General features: G+C 41.1%; 1 protein-coding gene across 1 annotated transcript; it reads left to right on the forward strand.

Annotated features, from left to right (window-relative positions):
- Positions 1-487: 487 nt before the first annotated feature.
- On the forward strand, positions 488-13,806 carry LOC147689898 (uncharacterized). Its single transcript, XM_086937391.1, has 4 exons — positions 488-508; positions 1,761-1,816; positions 5,333-5,349; positions 12,892-13,806. Exons 2-4 carry the CDS (start codon positions 1,807-1,809, stop codon positions 13,585-13,587), a joined length of 723 nt encoding a protein of 240 aa, XP_086793517.1. The 5' UTR covers positions 488-508; positions 1,761-1,806; the 3' UTR covers positions 13,588-13,806.
- Positions 13,807-19,159: the final 5,353 nt, after the last annotated feature.

Genomic DNA, 19,159 nt, shown 5'->3' on the forward strand with positions numbered 1-19,159 from the left:
TTTTGTAGATGACTAAATACAGAAAGTTGGAATGAGGTTGGTGATTAGATGGTTCATTCTGCTCTTTTAACAATTGCTCAGATCTTTTAAAATAAATACCAACAAGGAGTGGCATTATATTTCTGACTTAATAATACTGTCGAGAACACTGACGATTCACAACCTAGAAAGTCTGCAGATGGCGATGACTGGTTCTGGTTTATTGCATGGGCGGCAGTGAGCTCCTCCACTAGGAACTGCTCTGTGTGCATGGTCCAGGCCCAGATCCAGAAACATGAACATAATTATTGTAATTAAAAATAATCACAATTTGCCTTGTTGCACTAATCTAACCATTTATTTCTGGCTCATCCTGATGTGTTGTGCCACCACCTGCCTGCATTAAATGATTCAGACTGCCTTGATAGGGCGGGGTCTTGCCCAAGGGGCGCACAGCCGCAGCCTGCAGTGTATATAAATACCAAACTCTCGGCAACGCTTTCAGATTCTTGACTGACCGTCCATTCAGGTAAGAGATGAGCTCGGGGAATGTGGTGTATGGCCGTAGAAACTCTCTGATGGTGGTGCATGTTTCAATGTCTTGATTTATTTGCACATATATAGATACATGCATAGTGTAAGCGTCAGTAGTACTCGTTGACATGTTATCGATATATTTATCTGTGCAATCTGAATTTTTGAAGTTGATTGTTTAATCTAGAACTCTGTGTATATACTAAAAGAAAATGTACGTCGCTGGAGTAAGTAGACAACGCCATGTGCTTCATGAAAAGAAATTTGTGGTGACAGAAGGAAAAGGGCGAATGTACCTGCTGGCACAACACTGCTGTGAGATTAATCCTTTCAGGCCCTTTTTAGGTTCAAATATTTTTATTGACAGTTTTGTAGTAACATAAATTTGAAAACAGGTGCAGTAGGATTGCTGCCACAGCAATTAATTATACAAATATTGTAATGCCTTTAATCTAATATTGTCACCTCGTCACTTGAGTCTGGAGTGCTCGGTCCAATGTTGTTGCATCTCGTCTTCTATCAATCTAAGGGCTTCATCTCCTCTGACATGTTCCACCACTGCAGCCCTTTGCCAAAAGTACTGGTCCCCACAATTTCCGAAATTGTCTTTCCTTGTTCACCATCTCACTAGCTAACTCCTGTCCTTTGTAGCATGAATGACATTATCTTCTTACCTTTGGCCCCATGTAGTGGGTATGTGGTTTCTGAGTGGGACCCTAGTAACCTCACCGACGCACATCAGTCGTATGGATTCTAGTAAATGTGAAAGTACTTAGGGGCTTGTATAGGGATAAAGGAAGACAAGATGTGAGATACAGTGACTTCCGAGGTTCACACAATCCGATTAAGATAATTAGCATGATTATAAATTCAGGTTTTCTGATTTCTAAGTCTATAATTTAGACACTAAACTGAGTTTCCTCAGTACATTTATAAAAGTATCAATAATACATGGTACCCAAGCATTAAACAGCACAGAGACATTCCACTATTGTGGTTTCTGCTGTCAAAATAATCAAATGCAACTAGGTTGACATTATTTAAATCTTATCAGATGTCTACTTCTTTGCTTCTGTGTGAGTGTGTGTTCACAGCTTCTGCCAGTTATTAGGGCTACAAATAAGCACATAGCCCCTGTGCTGCATCTAGGATTATGTTATTACTGATTAATAGATCGCCACGGTTCAAAGATTACGTTTCCTGTTCATTATTTTCTTTTCTCTGATAGACTTTTTTTTTCTTCACAGACCTTTGTTTTTTCTTTGGAGCCACCAGACCACAACCTCCCAAGCCATGGACCATTGTAAGTGCTTGTTGCTCCTAATATCTGCTTGTCATGACAACCTAAACCTTATGTTCGCTGAAGTTATTAAAAGTTAATTTGCAATTTAAATAACTTCTATCAGCACAAATAAGTGACACACCATAATAATCCAATTCAAAATAGATATATTTATAATATAACAAAGTGTTCAAAATAATCTCAGACTGATTTAATAAGCATTATATTATGATAATCCAGCATTAATTTAACTATATTTGATTATTCTGCAATACTATCATAGAAACAGGATAGTAGAGAAGGGTTAGGTGTAAATGTGTTCAGGCAGTATCAGCATGACGGAGACTTCATCATATGAGCGCTTGGGTGAAATAGTCTTATTTTCTGCTGTTTATGTGAAGCGAGTTGCCTGGACTTTAATTTTACCATTAAGTCGTTGCAGGTTTATCGACAGATTATACAAAATGGCAGCACAATCAAAGACTCGGCCATTGATCTTCGAGCCAGACTGTGCAAAAGGCCAATGGGTGTTCAATACAATCAATTTTACCCATTTTGATACCACAAATGTCAGTGCCAAAGTTTCTGAAATGGTACACATTTGACAGGAGAGTGGAGTGGCCTCAATATCTACATGAGCCCCCTCGCCACCATAGCACGCAAACACAACTTCAACATCATCTCATACGCCGACAACACCTAGCTGATACTCTCCCTCACCAAAGACCCATCCACCGCCAAACTCAACCTCCAGGAAGGAATGAAAAACGTTGCAGAATGGATGAAACTCAGCCGTCTGAAACTGAACTCAGACAAGACGGAGGTCCTCATCCTCGGACCATCCCCATCCATCTGGGACGACTCTTGGTGGCCCACAGCACTGTGCACCGCACCGACACCCACTGACCACGCACGCAACCTCTCCTCTCTCACGATGACCAAGCAAGTCAAAGCCCTCTCATCCTCATGTTTCAGCACCCTGTGCATGCTCTGTAAGATCCTGCGGTGGATCCCTACCAGAACCAGAAAGACGGTCACCCAGACCCTCGTCACCAGCCGACTAGACTACGGGAACACCCTATACGCAGGAACCACAGTCAAACTTCAGAAAAGACTCTAACGTATACAGAACGCATCAGCACGACTCATCCTCGACATCCCTCGCCACAGCCACATATCAGCCCACCTGAGAGACCTGCTCTGGCTCCCCGTCAGCAAAAGGATCACGTTCAGGCTCCTCACCCACACACACAAAGCGCTCGACGACACAGGCCTCGAATACCTCAACCACCGCCTCACGTTCTACACTCCAACACACAAACTCTGCTCCGCCAGCCTCGCCCTCGCCACCGTCCCACGGATCGGCAGAACCACCACCGGAGGAAGATCATTCTCCTACCTGGCGGCCAAGACATGGAACTCCCTCCCTGCCTACCTACGACTGACCCAGGACCACCTCACTTCAGGAAACACCTCAAGACCTGGCGCTTCGAGCAGTAGCGGCACCCCCCCTCTCTCAGCGCCTTGAGACCCCTACGAGTGAGTAGCGTGCTCTATAAATGGATTGATTGATTGATTGGCCCCACTGGTGAGGCTCTTTCTCACCAGTAGGGTTAGTTCTGGTGCACCATGAATTATTAATTCTCCATCTGCAAGCGTTTCTGATTCAATGACAAAGCGTCAGCACGGAGCCCCATTCCTCAAAATGTTCATGGGGTATCCTCCCGGGGACTCAATAGGGCTAAGATACAGTATTTGCAGGCACCTCATTAATACACTGCTCATCCCTGTATAATGCCTGATGGTAGCACACTACTTGAAGGGTCCAGAGACAGTACACGGAGGGCAGCTCCTTTGTGATGTCACAACACTCTCAGCATCAAGCAGACTGGGGAATATGGCCCCAAACCAGTTCCATCTTCATCAGCTTCCCATACACAAAGGCATTCTACCACATGAACCATATATGTCACAAGTAACAAATACATCACAGAAAGGACATGTAAGTTAAGACGCCTCCTTTCACCCAGCTGGTGCTCCAATAAAAACATATATAGGCGTTTTACTTTTTCAAAAAGTGCACAAACTAGCAATTTACGTAAAATATACATTTGCTTTTATGAAAAAAATTGCTTATAAGTTTGATAGAATGAAGAGTGCTTTACCATGTACATGACGTTGACAGTTCAGCTTGATTGAGGAAAATTTCACAATGTCTTTAACATCCATAGTGAAGGGTGAAATAAGATGATCGTCGCTGAAAAAGTAAACCCAAACTTCATAAAGCAAATAGTAGCAAGTCAGCATCTCAAAAATTGGTTAATTGGCTATAATGTCATATTCTTCTGGCATTTACAGTGAAATCAAATATTTATAGGTTGCCATTTCACATCCTTGCCTAATGCAGCTGCGTCTCACTGATGTATTTATTTAATGGTGTTTACAAAGTACAACCATCACTCTGCTCGAGTCTCTTGTAGTCGTCTTTTTACATTTCCAAAGGTTGCCCAATCGTGTAAAGGTGTAAACCAGCAGTGTTTAATATCACTATCAGAATTGCAGGAAAAATATATAGGAAACATTTGCATAAAATCAAATGAACATAAATAGGCTCGCTGAGACAGTCGGTGGGTAGCAGCTCACAAATCTGACATGAATCAGGCTTTATGTTTGATGTCCTTGGTCAAAACAAATGTTTTTCCCAGACTCACGCCCTCCATCAGTAATATTCTACAATTTAATTTGTGCTAAAAAAAGATGTACATTTTCTTGAACATTTCGCACAGTTTTAGTTTACTTATTGAAATACTTTAAACCAAGACCCCAGCTGCTCATATTTTTTGTCTGAGTGTTCAGTTAAACAAAGAATACAGATACAATCTCTATTCTAAGAGACAAACTCTGGAGGTTTCATTATGTGGTGGGGGAATGTTCCATTTTTATTATCCACTTTTTTACGCCTACAACTTACTAACCCTTTCCTACCAACTCCCACTGTGTTCCTAATGTCTGGATGTCTGGATTTATTTCTACGCATTTCAGAAAGAAACAAAAAGTAGCAAAAATGTTCTAATAGGGGAAAAGAGTTTTGTAATGACCTGATTACAAAAACTATTTCACCAGAAATGTATATTTATTCATTGAATAGTGGAATACAGAAAATTAGGATGTTCTGGCACTTCTCAAAATGCTTCTGCAGTTGTTGATAACTAGGGGTGGAGGTGTGTGTGTGTGTCCTTTGGGCAGTGTCATGGTGTAAGGACATGTAAGTGAGGTCAACATTCACAAAGTCATTTCTTTATGCCTGGTGTAAAAAGAAAGCTATTCAGCATAATTTATATATTTTATAGTCCATGTGTTGTTGAATCCCTACTCACAATGTATATATATTCTTTGATAAAAAATCCTTTCTTCAATAAAAACAATTGAAAAGCAGAAGAAAACATGCATTATGTAAACATGTTGCACAACTGGCTTTTTTGTTAAAATACAACATCAATTCAAATATTAATCCAACATTGTCTTTTTAATTTGCAGCACAAAAGCAGAAGCAGGTAAGACATTGTACCGTTTACTTTCTAAGATGGTGCAACTTTGGTGGCAGAAGTTAACTTTATAAAATGAAAACTCCAACAGATTCAAAGGGTGCATGTACCTTCATACTACATTGTGTAAAATGATCCAAAAGGAGAGTAGATTTTAACACAACTTCCGACTGCAGAATTTCACTTGAGTGTCTGCATCGCCAGAAATCAGGGAGTGTAGACATCTAATACTGAATTTACGAGCGGAGAGTTCCCACTAGTACTTTTCCATACTAGGCGGAGCTCTCTGCCACTAGGGCAGAGATCTCCCTAAGCAATGGATGGCAAAATGTATAAAAAAAATGTAATGCAAAATACAAATGTAAAATAATTGGAACAATTATTTAGAACTAAATAAAAAACAATGTTACAGCACATTAACTAATCAAAAGAAATGTTTATTAAATAATGTAAGTCTATAATTTAACAAAATAAAATAACTTTCTTTAGTAAAATTGTTATTTTTCATTCATATTTAAAGAAATGTATTCAAACAATATGTTTTATGTAAATTATTTTCAAATTTTAACACAACCCTAAAAAATAACATTGAATGTTTTTTAAATACAGTAAATTGTAAAACAATATTCAGTTATCTATTTTGTATATTTAAGGCGCTACATTATTTATTTAATTGAAAAGTCGAAGTAATGTAATTATTTTGACATAATTTCCCACGGTCAATATTTTAAGTCACACTCTCCATTACTTTTAATTGGAGTGTGTTGCAGTACCAGTGATTGGCCATTTGTGATACCGGACTCCAAGACTGGACTGGAATACATTGAACCCTGTTTTGTGGCCTTTTGTGTTTTAGTCAGTTTAGAAGTGAATTTTATGAATGGTAATTGCCTTACTCATTTGTGTGTGTGTGTTTGGAAGCGTAGGTAAGTGAATAGCATTTTGTAGCACATGATTAGTAGCACTGTAGTACCACCACTCATATAACAAAATGCAGTATCTGTAATTATCTGAACGTGGGTGGCCACCATAAATGGGACACTTGAAGATCACAACAACCAGAAGAAAGACTCAACCTTTTCTCCATTGATCAGTGACCACAGAAAATTGTATAATTCCCCCCTGAAATCTTATTCATTTAATTTAATGAATATTGCCACAGATTTGGGAGGAGCATCTAGGAATCTTTCATCTACTAGGCTTTTGTTTTTTCATTGGGTCAGAGTGCAGCTAGATCCAATGGGTCACACTATTCTTACAAGGTCACGCCTCATATACATGTGGTAATGGTAATCTCAGTTATTGCTCTCTTCACTGTTAAATGGTTAATTCATTACATAATATGCCATGCCAAATTCATTTCCCTGGGAAACAGTCATGGAAGAATTATCAAATCATTCTTTCCATTTGTATCACTAGACAAGTCAATCAATCTCTTAGCATCTGTTAGTAGTGGAGTCAATCGAGTCTTCAGAAAAATATTCTGTCAAATGTTTGCAAAGTGTTTGCCACAGTGGTTGCAGATCAAGATAATTAAGTAAAATGCATTCAATGTGCAATACTGTCAAAGCTATCAGAACCAAATCCATCAAGTCTTTCTAAATATTTTGTTTGCTGTGTCTTAATATATATTTCAACTCATTTTTATTAAATTTGCCAATTACCAATTATGTTTGGTCATATCGAGCAAAAGTCCATAAAAGAAATACAACATTCACATATTCAGTTTAGCAATGCTGCAAATTAACCTAAACATAAGTGGAGTTCCCTCTCTTTTACAATTAGGAATCTGTTAATTATGTTGACTCTTTGTGTCCCTGTCACAATATGTCTACCGTGTGCATCCATTAGGAACTGGTGAGGCTTGGCCTGGGAAACCAGCGTATAAGGCAGTTGACGTACAAGAATTCAGTCCTCTTGATAACTCCAACAGAACTAACCACAATGTTATGCAAAGTCAAATTAAGTTGTGTTGCTCAGTTTGGTCACTCAACTCAGTGTCATTAATCTCTTGAATATAAGCAGTAATTTTATTATATAAATTACCAAATGTACTCATTTCATCCCTTAATAACAGTTTGTCAGGTTTTAGAAATAGACCAATGTTGCTGTCAACTATTAGCTGTTCGGTTTTTGGTAAATAACAGCATGCCATTATCTTACAATACAGACATGTTCCCTTCAAATACTAGGTTTTTGTTTGTTTTGTAAATAAATACAATCTCATTCATTAGTTTACTATTTTCTTAAAATAATGCATTTCATAATCATTTATCAACTTGTAAATTTTAGTCAATAAGCTCATTTTTCACCAAATATCCACTATTTGCTGAACATGCACTGTTCTTACCCCCAATTACAATTTCTCATATATATCACTCCATCCATCACTTCCTCCACCCAATGCAAAGTTTGATAGTATCTTACAATATCCCCATTAACAATAAACATCAGCTCTTCATGGTATGTCCATTCATTAGTTGGGTCTGAGAAATCGACATATCAGCTTATTTTCCTCATCAAATACTTACATTTAACACTGCTTCAAATCAACAGACCCTGCCTTTCCTGCCTGTGGATTACAATCTCATGCCAGGGACTACTACATGCCGTGGATGCCCCTCAAGAAGCAAGGGATGCCCTCCATATAGCCATTTGATGAAACAGATCAATATAAATATCAAAAATTGCCGCCACATTTGCCTTTACTAGTTGTCACCTGCATCTTTGAGATGCTCACTCTGATGCTTAGAAGGATGATATAGGTTGCCCACAGATGGGATGATAGATTTCCCTAGAATCACAGACACACCCAATCAATTTGCAAAGTGCTGCAGAGATAGCCTTTAGCCTAGAAAGCAACAGGGCTGCACTCTGCTTTTCTGTCTTCTGAACTGGAGTTTGGTGAGGTGTCTTTACTGTCCCAGAAGAATTCAACAGGGACCCATGGGCTCTCCTGAGCTGTTGCCATGGCTTACTGCAGTGTTCCAGAGAGTTCTTGAGTATTTCAAACCTGCTTTGACCTTACCCATGTCTTCAAACATGCAAATCCACTTGTGAATTTAGGGTTAAATGGACGTCATCCCAGTGTGCATGAGGGGGAGTGGTGAAGGAGAGCACTGTTTTCTGTCTCTGAAGCTCAGCAGTGGGAATACAGTACAACAATCCATCAACTACCTCCTTCCTTATTTATTTTCTGGTGTGTTCTACCTTAAATGCCCCAACAGAGGAGATGCCCCAGCTTACAATTTATATTTCAGGTAACAAAATTTTTCTAACACTTTAAGTAAAGCCTGATCATCATGGACATAAAGTCCACAAACAACCCACCAAGTATAATATGTTACACCCCTCAGACCTAGACTATTACTACCACTAGAACAGGAGAAACAGGACTAAGATGTGATGCAGCAATTATTATTTGTCTCTACTGGGTGCGGGGAGGTTGAAAAACAATAGAGCTCTACAACCCAGGATTCTGGGTACATTTTCAAAGCACTCAGTCTATGGAGACACCACTTACAATGTCACAAGTGCCATTAAATGGTAAGATAGGGCCATCACACCGGGTGAGCTGTTAAATATCCTCTTGATGATGATAGTAGAGTGTATTGCTGTACTAAATATAAGTTCTGGTTATATACAATAATGTTAAAAACGATTGCATGACCACTGTCATTAATTTCAGGAAAAACCTGTTCATACAAAAGTAGTTACATTTGATATGGGATGGTCATGGCCCAAAGAATTATCAGCGACAACATTTTTCTAATGGGCAATAATGATTCTCTAATACCCACATTTCTCAGTCCTCTGCTGAACAATCCGTCAACTCCACCATCCTCCCAGTACAAATCTTTTATTTGATCTCAACGTACCATATATACAATATTGGGGAGCAATGGTTTTATAGAGCACCCACAGAACTACCTCAGTGTGACCATGAATGAACATGGTTAAACTGTTGGGTGGACAAATAGGTTGACTACTGAGAGTCTAGAAAAGACCCCATTTATTGAATATCGTGGGGCGATTGGTGGTTTCTCCCTCAAGCCTCTTTAGCTTAATAAATATGTAGTTTAGCACTGTATCCTGAGAATCTGATTATTCTGTCTGACAGTTTCATTTTCACTACCACCCACAACACTTAATAAAGGGATCAATAGGCTGTATATACCCAGATGGGAGAGTCCATTAGACCCTGACAAAATCCCAGTGACAAACTTGCACAGCATTGGAGGGCAGAAACATGTTGACTACTAACATTAGGTAAAGGAGTTGTCCTCATTCACTGTTTCCCCCATCTGTGTCTTTAACTGTATATACGTGGAGTAGAAGATATAATAAGATAAATTAAATTCATAGTGACCCTTCTTACCTACAATAGAACTGCTCTTGCTAAGAACTAAGGATGAGCCTGCCCAGAAAAAATGTGCTTGCAAAGAAGTACTTCTGTGATGAACAAACAGAAATTGTTATTTTAACAAAGAGCCCACTTAGTATCATTCACATATTTTCCTACATCCCAGCCTTCGCAGCTAGCTTCCCAGTGTACTAGAGAGTGAAAAATAAGGTCCCTGTCCTTTGCCTAATGAGAGAGTGATTTCCTGCCAGCATTATGTCGTTGATTTGCCAAAAAGCATATTTCTAGCAAAAAGCCACATCAGTCCATACTGTGCAACCTCTAGTTGCCAATCCTCCATGTCCAGCAGCCTTTATTGCTCATCCCCGATGAAACAATGTTCTCATTACTCCGTTAGTCAATAGTGCTGTTAATTTATCATCCAGTTTTGCTCAGCCAACCTCAACCTGTATGGCTTTTCCACCATACCTAATAATTCTTGTCCCTCAATAGCCAGTGCTGTGTAGCCATCATCAGATAACATTGGTCATCAGTCAATGCTGTCAGTGCTCAAACATCTATTTTTGCCATATTCCATCAGCTAGTGTTGCCAGTCCCTTTCCGTCATTATTGTTCATCCACCATCAGGCAGTGTTACCAATACTCATAGAAATACAAGAAATCCTCGGGTCTAGAAGGGAGAACTAAGAAGAGACACAAAAGATTGTTTCTAGATGCTTACGGAGGAATCCCTCCTTTAGGACAAAATCCCATCACCCACCAATGGTGGCATGCTTCGTCATCCGGGGTTCTCCACTTGGTGGGAACACCTCGCCCCACCAAGGGCTAAAACCCCCTCTCTGAGAGGGAGGAGATCAGGGATATTTTTTTCTACTCTGTAATAGATGTAATAAATCCAGCAGATGAGAAACTTGGTAGGGTGAATAGCGCAGTGCAACAAAAAAAAAATTCTTTTTGTGAAAGTGCGGATAGTGATGATAAAACTAGCTACCAAGCGCGATGGGGAAGACATTATTAACGTGTTCATGGTGCCAGGATTAAAAGCAGTGCACCTGCAGTATAAATATGTTACTGCATGTATGTGATGAAAACAGGTCTATATGTTTCAGCCATAAAAGACCCTAGGTGGTGTCCCAGCTTTCGTCAGGACCTTAAAGTTGTTCTACTGCAAAATGCCAAAGTGCTGGAAAGTAAAAGAGAATTACAAAGCCATTATTCCTGCTTGAAGTATAGCTGATTTACTGGTCCTACCCCTATCGTACGGATAAGAAGCCTCACCTCTACCTTAAAATAGTGTTGACTGGACTGGCATACAGAGTAGTTGCATATAGTGGGGTGGTATACTGTAGAATAGCATAGAGTGGAGTGGCGTAGAGTGTAGTACTGTACACTAGCGTGCCAAATAGTGTTGAGTGGATTGGCGTACAGTAGAGTGGCATATAATGCAGAAGCGTACAGTGGAGAGGTATACTTTGTCATGCTATGGAGAGGAGTGGTATAGAGTGTAACAGTTGAGAGTGGAGTGGTGTAGAGTGGAGTGGAGTAGACTAGAATAGCATAGAGTGGAGTAGCATTCAGTGTAGTGGTGTACAGTGCAGTGGGGTCAAGTGGAATATAGTAGAATGGCATTGAGTGGAGTTGGGTAGAGTGGAGTGGCATACATTGGAAAAGCGCAAAGAGTAGTTGCGTGCAGTGGAATAGTGTATAGTGGAGTGACATAGAGTGTAGTTATATCCAGTGGAATAGCAGACAACAGAGTTTGGATTTTGGACTTGGCCCTTCCTGCAGGGTCATCGCCTCTCCCATAGCTTAACATTTGGTTACTTCATTACTTTTAATTAGCAACACTTTTCAATGTGGAGTAGTTAGACAGGTTGAGTTTGGTGTTCAAAGAATTGTAATTAAATCCCATTTAATGGTAAAATCTGATTTTTTGTCTCAGTTCAGTATATGCCAGTTTTAGAAAGTTGTCATTTTCTTGTCCTAACCATTTGGAGCCTGCAGCCTTTTCCTGGGTCATATGACTGGGTGAAGCTGGCACCTGGCCTTTGTGTATTGTTCCCAGATAGTGAGACAAAGGGAAGATAAGTGTTGACAGGTTGAGCCACTCTGAACTGATGAGGGGGAAGAACTGTCGTCCACAATATTTGCACATCACAAAGGCTCTGTCTGAGCACTCTCACAAAGGGTTTGACACTTGTCTTTTGTCAAGTCGGACAAGCTGGGGCCAGGACAGGGAGGAGGGGGATGCCTGAAGAAACCTCTATAAGCGTTTTCTACTTCAAAGTCGGTGCCAGGTATAAATTATGGACTCTTAAAAACCAGCTCTTCAGTGCACATCTGGACCTGTGGGAGACTCATAAGTTGGACAGCTGTGCAGGTCTGCAAGAAGGGTTTACACTCCCGCTGCCTGCTGCCCTGCTACCTGAGTGAAGGAGTGGACCAGGTTCTTGGACCCAGGGCCACCAGAGTGACTTCAATGGCTCTCTGGGACAGAAGGCTCCAAGCACCTGGAACCCAGCACCTGCCATGAGTCACACCCTCCCAATTGGTGCAACCCCAGTCCTGGACACTTGTAAGTGGGTCTGAAGGTGCTCATTGACAATGACATCTATTGTGTTATCAATGGCAACATTTTTGGTGTTACAAAACTTGGAAAGTTGGCTCTTCTAAAAACGGTGTAACATGTTTATGGGAATATGAAATTTAAAAACATAAAAAACAAAAACTTTGATGTCATTTAAGTGTTCATACGTTACATGTATATGTATGAAATGGCATTTCCTTTATGCTGTAGCCCTTACCAAATCCAGGGCCAGTACTACATTAAGACAAGAAGAGGCAATTGCATTACTGTGCCATCCCAAGATGCCATATGAAGGTGCCGGAGAATAACAATAGGCATCAGAAATTGCCTTTTAGCTACAAGAAAGGGAGCCCCAAAGTGCACAGAAACTGGGGTAGTTCAAATGAGACAAATGTGCTCCTTCTTCGTAGGTTCAGTAGAGTGCATGTCATTGCTTTACTGATCACCTGATAAATGTGTTGATTGTGTGTATTCTGCAAGTCTATTGTGGATGCTTCTTTTTGTTAAATAACTGTACTATACACTAAACAGATTTGATTTGTTTTAGTGAACCATAAACTGATCATTTCTCTCCATCTTTTTTTCTTTCTTTTCTCACTAGGGAAAAGAAAGTGAAGGAACGTGTGGAGTTCAAAAAGACCAATATGGACAAAAGCAAGACCAAGCACAGGACAAAGCACAGGACAAGGGTCATGGTCGGCAACAAGGACAAGGAAGCAGTCCTGGCAAAGAAAAAGACTATGGAGCAGGCCAAGGTCATGGCCAGGAACATGGGCAGCAAGGTGTTCAAGGAACATGCCATGGAGTAGCACAGGGACATGGTCAGGGAAAAGGTGAAGGATACAACCAGGGAAAAGAAGAGGGATATGGACATGGAAAAGACCAGGGGAAAGACCAGGGATATGGTCATGGAAAAGACCAGGGGAAAGACCAGGGACATGGTCATGAAAAAGACCAGGGGAAACACCAGGGACATGGTCATGGAAAAGACCAGGGATCTGGTCATGGTAAAGACCAGGGGAAAGACCAAGGAAAAAACCAGGGAGAAAGCCAGGTAAAGGACCATGGGAAAGACCACGGATATGGTGGGCATAAAGATGATGAAAAGCATCTTGGAGGTGGCCTGGGACAAGACCAGTGGCAAGGCCATGGAGACAAACTAGGAAAGGGCCAGGTAGATGACAAGGGAAAGGGTCAAGAACATGGAAAAGAAGGAAAGAGCCTTGAAGAGGGCCAAGGACAGGGACATGAAGGAAAATGCCATGGTAAAGACATGGGACAAAAGCAGGGAAAATAACTCATGCAATGTCTAGGAAGGGAACGTGACAAGTGATTCAGAAAATGAAAGCCTTCATCTATTAATGCATGTTGTACCATGTAGGCATTCAACATGCGTCTCTTCAATTAAACAACCTTAAAACTGTGCAATCATGTTCTATCTCGATATTAAGATTTGACATTGTTAAAATGGATATAGTAGCAATGCATACTTTAAAATAAATTCATGAATCAATTATCACCTGTGCAGTGCATTTTGTGCAAAATATAAATGTTTTTAGATTTGTAAAACCACTCTTTCTACAGTCTTGTAAAACACCAGAGAAAATAAATGCATTGTCAGCTCCTGGAACATAATACATACCTTTTAAGATGGACTTAACTCCCTTTCAATAGTCCTGTGAACTAAGAATTATCAAAACTACATTGGTGATTTTTATTCACACCGTGGTAGATTTCAAGTGGTTGGGAAGGCAATGCTTAGAATATGAGAGAAATGTAGTTGCACGGCTTCCTCTCTCCCATTGCAGGATTTAGGTAAACTCTTCTATCCATAGGCCTTGGTGGGCTTCTGTACCCTTAGTAACTCCCTTAATTTCTACACCCAACCCTCAATTGTGGGATGCGGTATAGAATGAAATGGGAAGGATGTGGCAGTATTCAAACAGCAGATATACGGAAAGAAATGCAAAAATAACAAGAAAAGCTCGAAAAGGGGGAAGGTTGAACAGACAGGAGAGAGAAAGAGAAAGAAGTGTAAGAAATTGATCTGGTCAGTGTATTTTTCACTACTTTTCTTTGTTTCGAACTTCTGTGTTCTTAACATATCCTGTGGAAAGAGGCATGTTAAAACAATCCAAAACACATGCTCTGTGCTACAACTGAATGCCTTTTTCATGAAATACAGCCCATGCTATTGTAACATTGATTGGACTGCTTCTCAAAGTCTCACACTTCCACTAGAAAATAGTAAGATATCAATGGCATATTGCAGGGCAACATTAAACAAACAGGCCACCCTGCATGTTCCATTTGGGTCAGTTAGAAATTGTAGAGCAAGATATTTTTTCTATGCTGCATAATATATGTCATGCATCTTAGAGTGCTTTCTCGACTGCTAACAGTTGTGTTGCAGTACTCCTGTTTCCTAAAGATAAAAATAAATGAATTATAATCAAATATTGGCCTAAAAAGATCACAACAAATGCATTAAGTCATTAGATAACTGTTGTTGTTTTGGTACTTATGAGATATGGAATCTTCTGTAACTGGGCCATATTTAAAAAATATTTGGGCATCCACACATTTGACCAAATGACTTCCCATCTGTGCACTGCCACTTAGGAACACTGCCTACACTGTTAGAATTCTGGCATTTGATAGGGAACACTCACAATGCCCATGAGGAAGGGCAGGGGTGAAAACGCTTGCTGTTCTCGAATGTGCTAGTGAATACCTGTGCCATCATGGAGGAGCGTGGCTCAATGGTTAGAACGGCAGACCCTGATGCAGAGGTCTGGCCTGGGACCAGGGTTCAATTCCTGCCTTGGCAGCTCTTGGACTCAATCTCCCCACACCTGATAATTCTCGCCTCGGTGCCTAATCATGGGTCCCACTCTGTGACTCTAGGCAATAGCTTGCTTAATCTCCACAACGGCCCCAGCAGCGCTTGGATGCCTGGCTTCACCTTGGGGGTGCCCAGGAGTGGACATCTCACAGGAAAGCAAGGAAGGGTTCCACAGCGCTACGAGACCTCTGGGTAGAAGGCGCTATATAAATACAAGCACATTTACATCATCTTTTCAAGAAGGGATTTTTTGCAGACACTACCTCCTCTACTCTGTGGAGCATCATGGAGCAGCTGAAATGCCTTTAAATTGTGCTCTGCTAAACTATTGGGCGGTAGCTGGAACTGGGTGGCAGAAGAGTTTCCAAAGGATGCCTGAAGCCATGCAGGATTTTTATTCGAAAATAGTTCTGGGATAATCTAAGTAGGACTGGAGCTGCTCTTAAAACAAGAACTACAGAGCACTATAGATACGTGGAGGAACTTAGACCAAGGGGACTTCTCAGTGATTTTACGGAGATAAACTATCAATAATATGCAAGTCCTTCTTTTAAACAAATCATGCCATCAGGCCTAATAGTACTTTAACACCAGTCAGTAAGACACCTGGCAGCTAGAAGCAACGCTGCATGTCATAGGTACACTGAAAGGACCTAGCTCTACCTTTGTCTGAATTACTCTTATCCTGGAATTTGATTCCAAAATAGAGAGAATAAGAGTCTTAACGTTGTCCACAGAGAACTTGGAAAAACAACAACAGTTGATGGACAGAATGCAGAACAATGTCATACATTCACCACAGTACAGAGAGCTGGGCCTAAATCCATTGTTTTTTTGCACTCCACACCACCCCAGTTCAGACATGGCCATATGCAAATCAGCCTTGACCCTGTGCCTCATGGGAAGAGTCCAGCCCGAACTGCCAAGCCAACAGTAAACACCCAGGTATCCAAGGTGGATTGGGGAAACTCTTGGAGCTCCTTTTGGAAACAGGAATGGGTGATACTGGCTTCTACAAAATCAAGATTGGGTTGATTGACCTTCCTCCGGCTACGCTCCTTTGCACCATTAGGTCAATTGTATGGGTGCCACCAATAGCCAGTTTGACAGATCTCCTAACAACAGGTTGAGTTGGTGGTGCAGGTTCACCAGCAACTGCAATCATTCAGTATCTCAGGCACATACTGAAAGTTCTCATGATGCATTTGTTTTTGAGAAGTGTCTTCCATTCAGGTCTCTAACAACTAGACCAACATCTGGTCTGCAGGATCAGTGAATAGTCCACTCCAATAAGGGCCGTACAGCTCTTTTTTTCCAAGCAGGACATAGCCAATGATCTAGGCTTCTTCCCAACTTGGGGGAAGGGCACATTTAAATCGTGATATAACACCTCTGATCAGTAGGTACTGCAAAGCTTCTTCTGTCATGACAGACACTGATGATAATGAAAAAGGGTGGCATCCGTAGGATTTACATTTAAGTAAGATGCTTGCAACTAGATCAGATCAAAGGCTAAGTAAACAGTGACGTTTTCTAATATTAGTTATACATTTCGAGAATGAATAGTCACATCTTTATTTGTCTGGCAAATGCGTATCTGGCAAATGGATATCTAAACTGAAGTCCCATTCGCCAATGAATACTACAAAACCCATCAGCTTCCTTTTCCGGAGGAAAGAGCATTTTCTCAATAAAGAACTATAGCCTTGGTGTGAGATATATGTATGCATTATTCACACAAACCCTTGCAGTCAATACTAAGCTTCAGCTCGAGAGATGAGAGGTGTGGTCCCGTTTGGCCTCACATTAAGGACTGCTGTCTGGCGTTTTGTACCTCCTGGAGCTTGCGAAGACGATTCCTAACCTTCGCAGAATGTAGGAGCCGCCGTATTCAGCCTGAAGTTGACCATGGCCCAAAAGTCAATAGCTTTCAGACTAAGTGAATGAAGGGGAGCAGATTAAGTGTTATTCTCTTTAATCTGTTGCAATCCATCTCTATAAATAATTATCCCTCTGTATTCTGCCACACTGCAGCAGATGCACTCTTTCTGCTTTCTAGACTAAACTTGCGAACTACAGCACAGCCAACACCATTCTGCATTTATCAATCATTTTCCAATGTGAATACAAGGATGTCATTCTGAAAACAGCTCTGCTTATTGCAAAGTTAATGGTTCATAATTCTTTGTAAAGAATGCTGCAAAAATAAGCTGAAAGACATGAAGTTAAGCCCAAGTACCAATGGGAATAGGTTTAGGAAACCGTGCTTGTAGCTAAATCTCAGGCTGAATATGGTAAAGATGGTGGTCATACCAAGGCACTCATCGGTTTCACTCTGTTTCACAAAAGTATCCACCCTCTTTTATACTGACATGAAACACATTACAGTAAAATCAGACTCCTTGCATGCTACAACAAAGGAACATTTCCTATCATGGAACTTCATTATGTCAATTATAACTTTTTTCCTGATTTCAATTATCACATAGTACTCTTCTTCCTTTTACAATACTGTGACCTGCCTAACTGTGCTTGACGTGGTCCATACTGACTCCCGACTAGATGTGATGGACAAAGCCCAATTTAACTCACTTTATAGCACCTTAGTTCAATTCACTGTGAATATGCTCTTCTTCAGAAATATGCATATGACACCTTTACAACAGGTAATGCATCATCCTTCATGATGACTACATTGTTCCTTCCCTCCTTCTTCCTGGCTACAGAAACTGAACACAAATGAAGAATCCCATTCTGACACATATTTCACAACCCTTGTTAGTGTTTGGACATACGATGCACCATGGAAGATGACCTGTACTGCTAAACCATTCCTTTTTAGCCTTATTAGGGATATTGGCTGGGGGGGTGAAAGGCCAGCTCAGGCAGCAACCCTAATCCTTGTCATGGTGAAACACAAGACTCACCAAATTAACCTGTGATTAACCCTCTGGTAACTTGGCACAAAGCAGTCAGGCTTAAATTAGAAGTAATGTGTAAAGTAGTTATGCAGCACACAAACAGTAATAAAGTGAAAACACAACCCAATACAAGTCCAATCAGAAGAACTTGCGATTTTCCGTAAGTATAGTGCCTAAAAAGCACAAAACACCAATCGTGGTCATCTGGTCATACTAGATTGAGGGAAATCACAAGTTCAGTCCAACCACGATGGCGCAAGGGCTGGACACAGGAACCAGGTTAGTTAAGTTGTAAGTTACCTTCTCAAAGTCCACTTCAAAGAGTTCTGTTTGCAGTTGAGAAGATACGAGGGGCAGGGAGAGTGTCATGGAGGATCTTCACTTTACCTTGAAGAGCAGTCCTGGCACATGGATGGTCATTGTTGTAGCACAAAGTGCAGATCTCGCTTTCCAGGTCGTCGCTGTCAGTTGCTGTAGCCTGAAGAGTCAGGTTTACCAGAGTTTCTTATTGCGGTCATCACCGATGGTAGAGTGTAAGCACAAGCAGGCCTGTTCGAGGTCATGAAGAGCCCAAAACTTCAGGCTGTATCCTTTCTTCTCAGTAGGAGCTTAACTGATGTCATCAAAGGGGCCCAGACCTTGGGAGGCAGCTCTAGGAGATCAGGACCTCAACCCATCAGAGGATAGCCCGGCTCAGACAGGTCCAGTTACAGGTCAAGGCAGGTCCAGGGCAGCAGCTCAACTGGGCAGTTGCAGGGTGGTGATCTCAAGCGTGTTGTGTCCCTGCAGATCAGATGGTAGATGAACCATCTGATTCCTGGACTCACTCAGGTTAGCCTGGGATGAGAGGAGCAGGTCCAGTCTTCCTTCTCAGAGAGCAAGGCAGCCCTCAGACAGCAGGGCAGTGCTCTGGTAGCAGCAGGGCAGGGGTCAGGTGGCAGGGCAGTCCTTTTTCCGGAATGTTCACAGGTCCAGGAGTATGCTGAAGAATGGCTCAGGAGACTCAATATTTAAACCTGATGCCAGTGTATGTTTAAGGAGCGATATTCTCTGTCAATGCTCAAAGAATTCTGAGGTGACAAAAGGCTAGTGTTAGGTCCCTT

The sequence above is a fragment of the Lissotriton vulgaris genome, chromosome 9 (assembly GCF_964263255.1).
Source record: "Lissotriton vulgaris chromosome 9, aLisVul1.2, whole genome shotgun sequence".
Taxonomy (NCBI): domain Eukaryota; kingdom Metazoa; phylum Chordata; class Amphibia; order Caudata; family Salamandridae; genus Lissotriton; species Lissotriton vulgaris.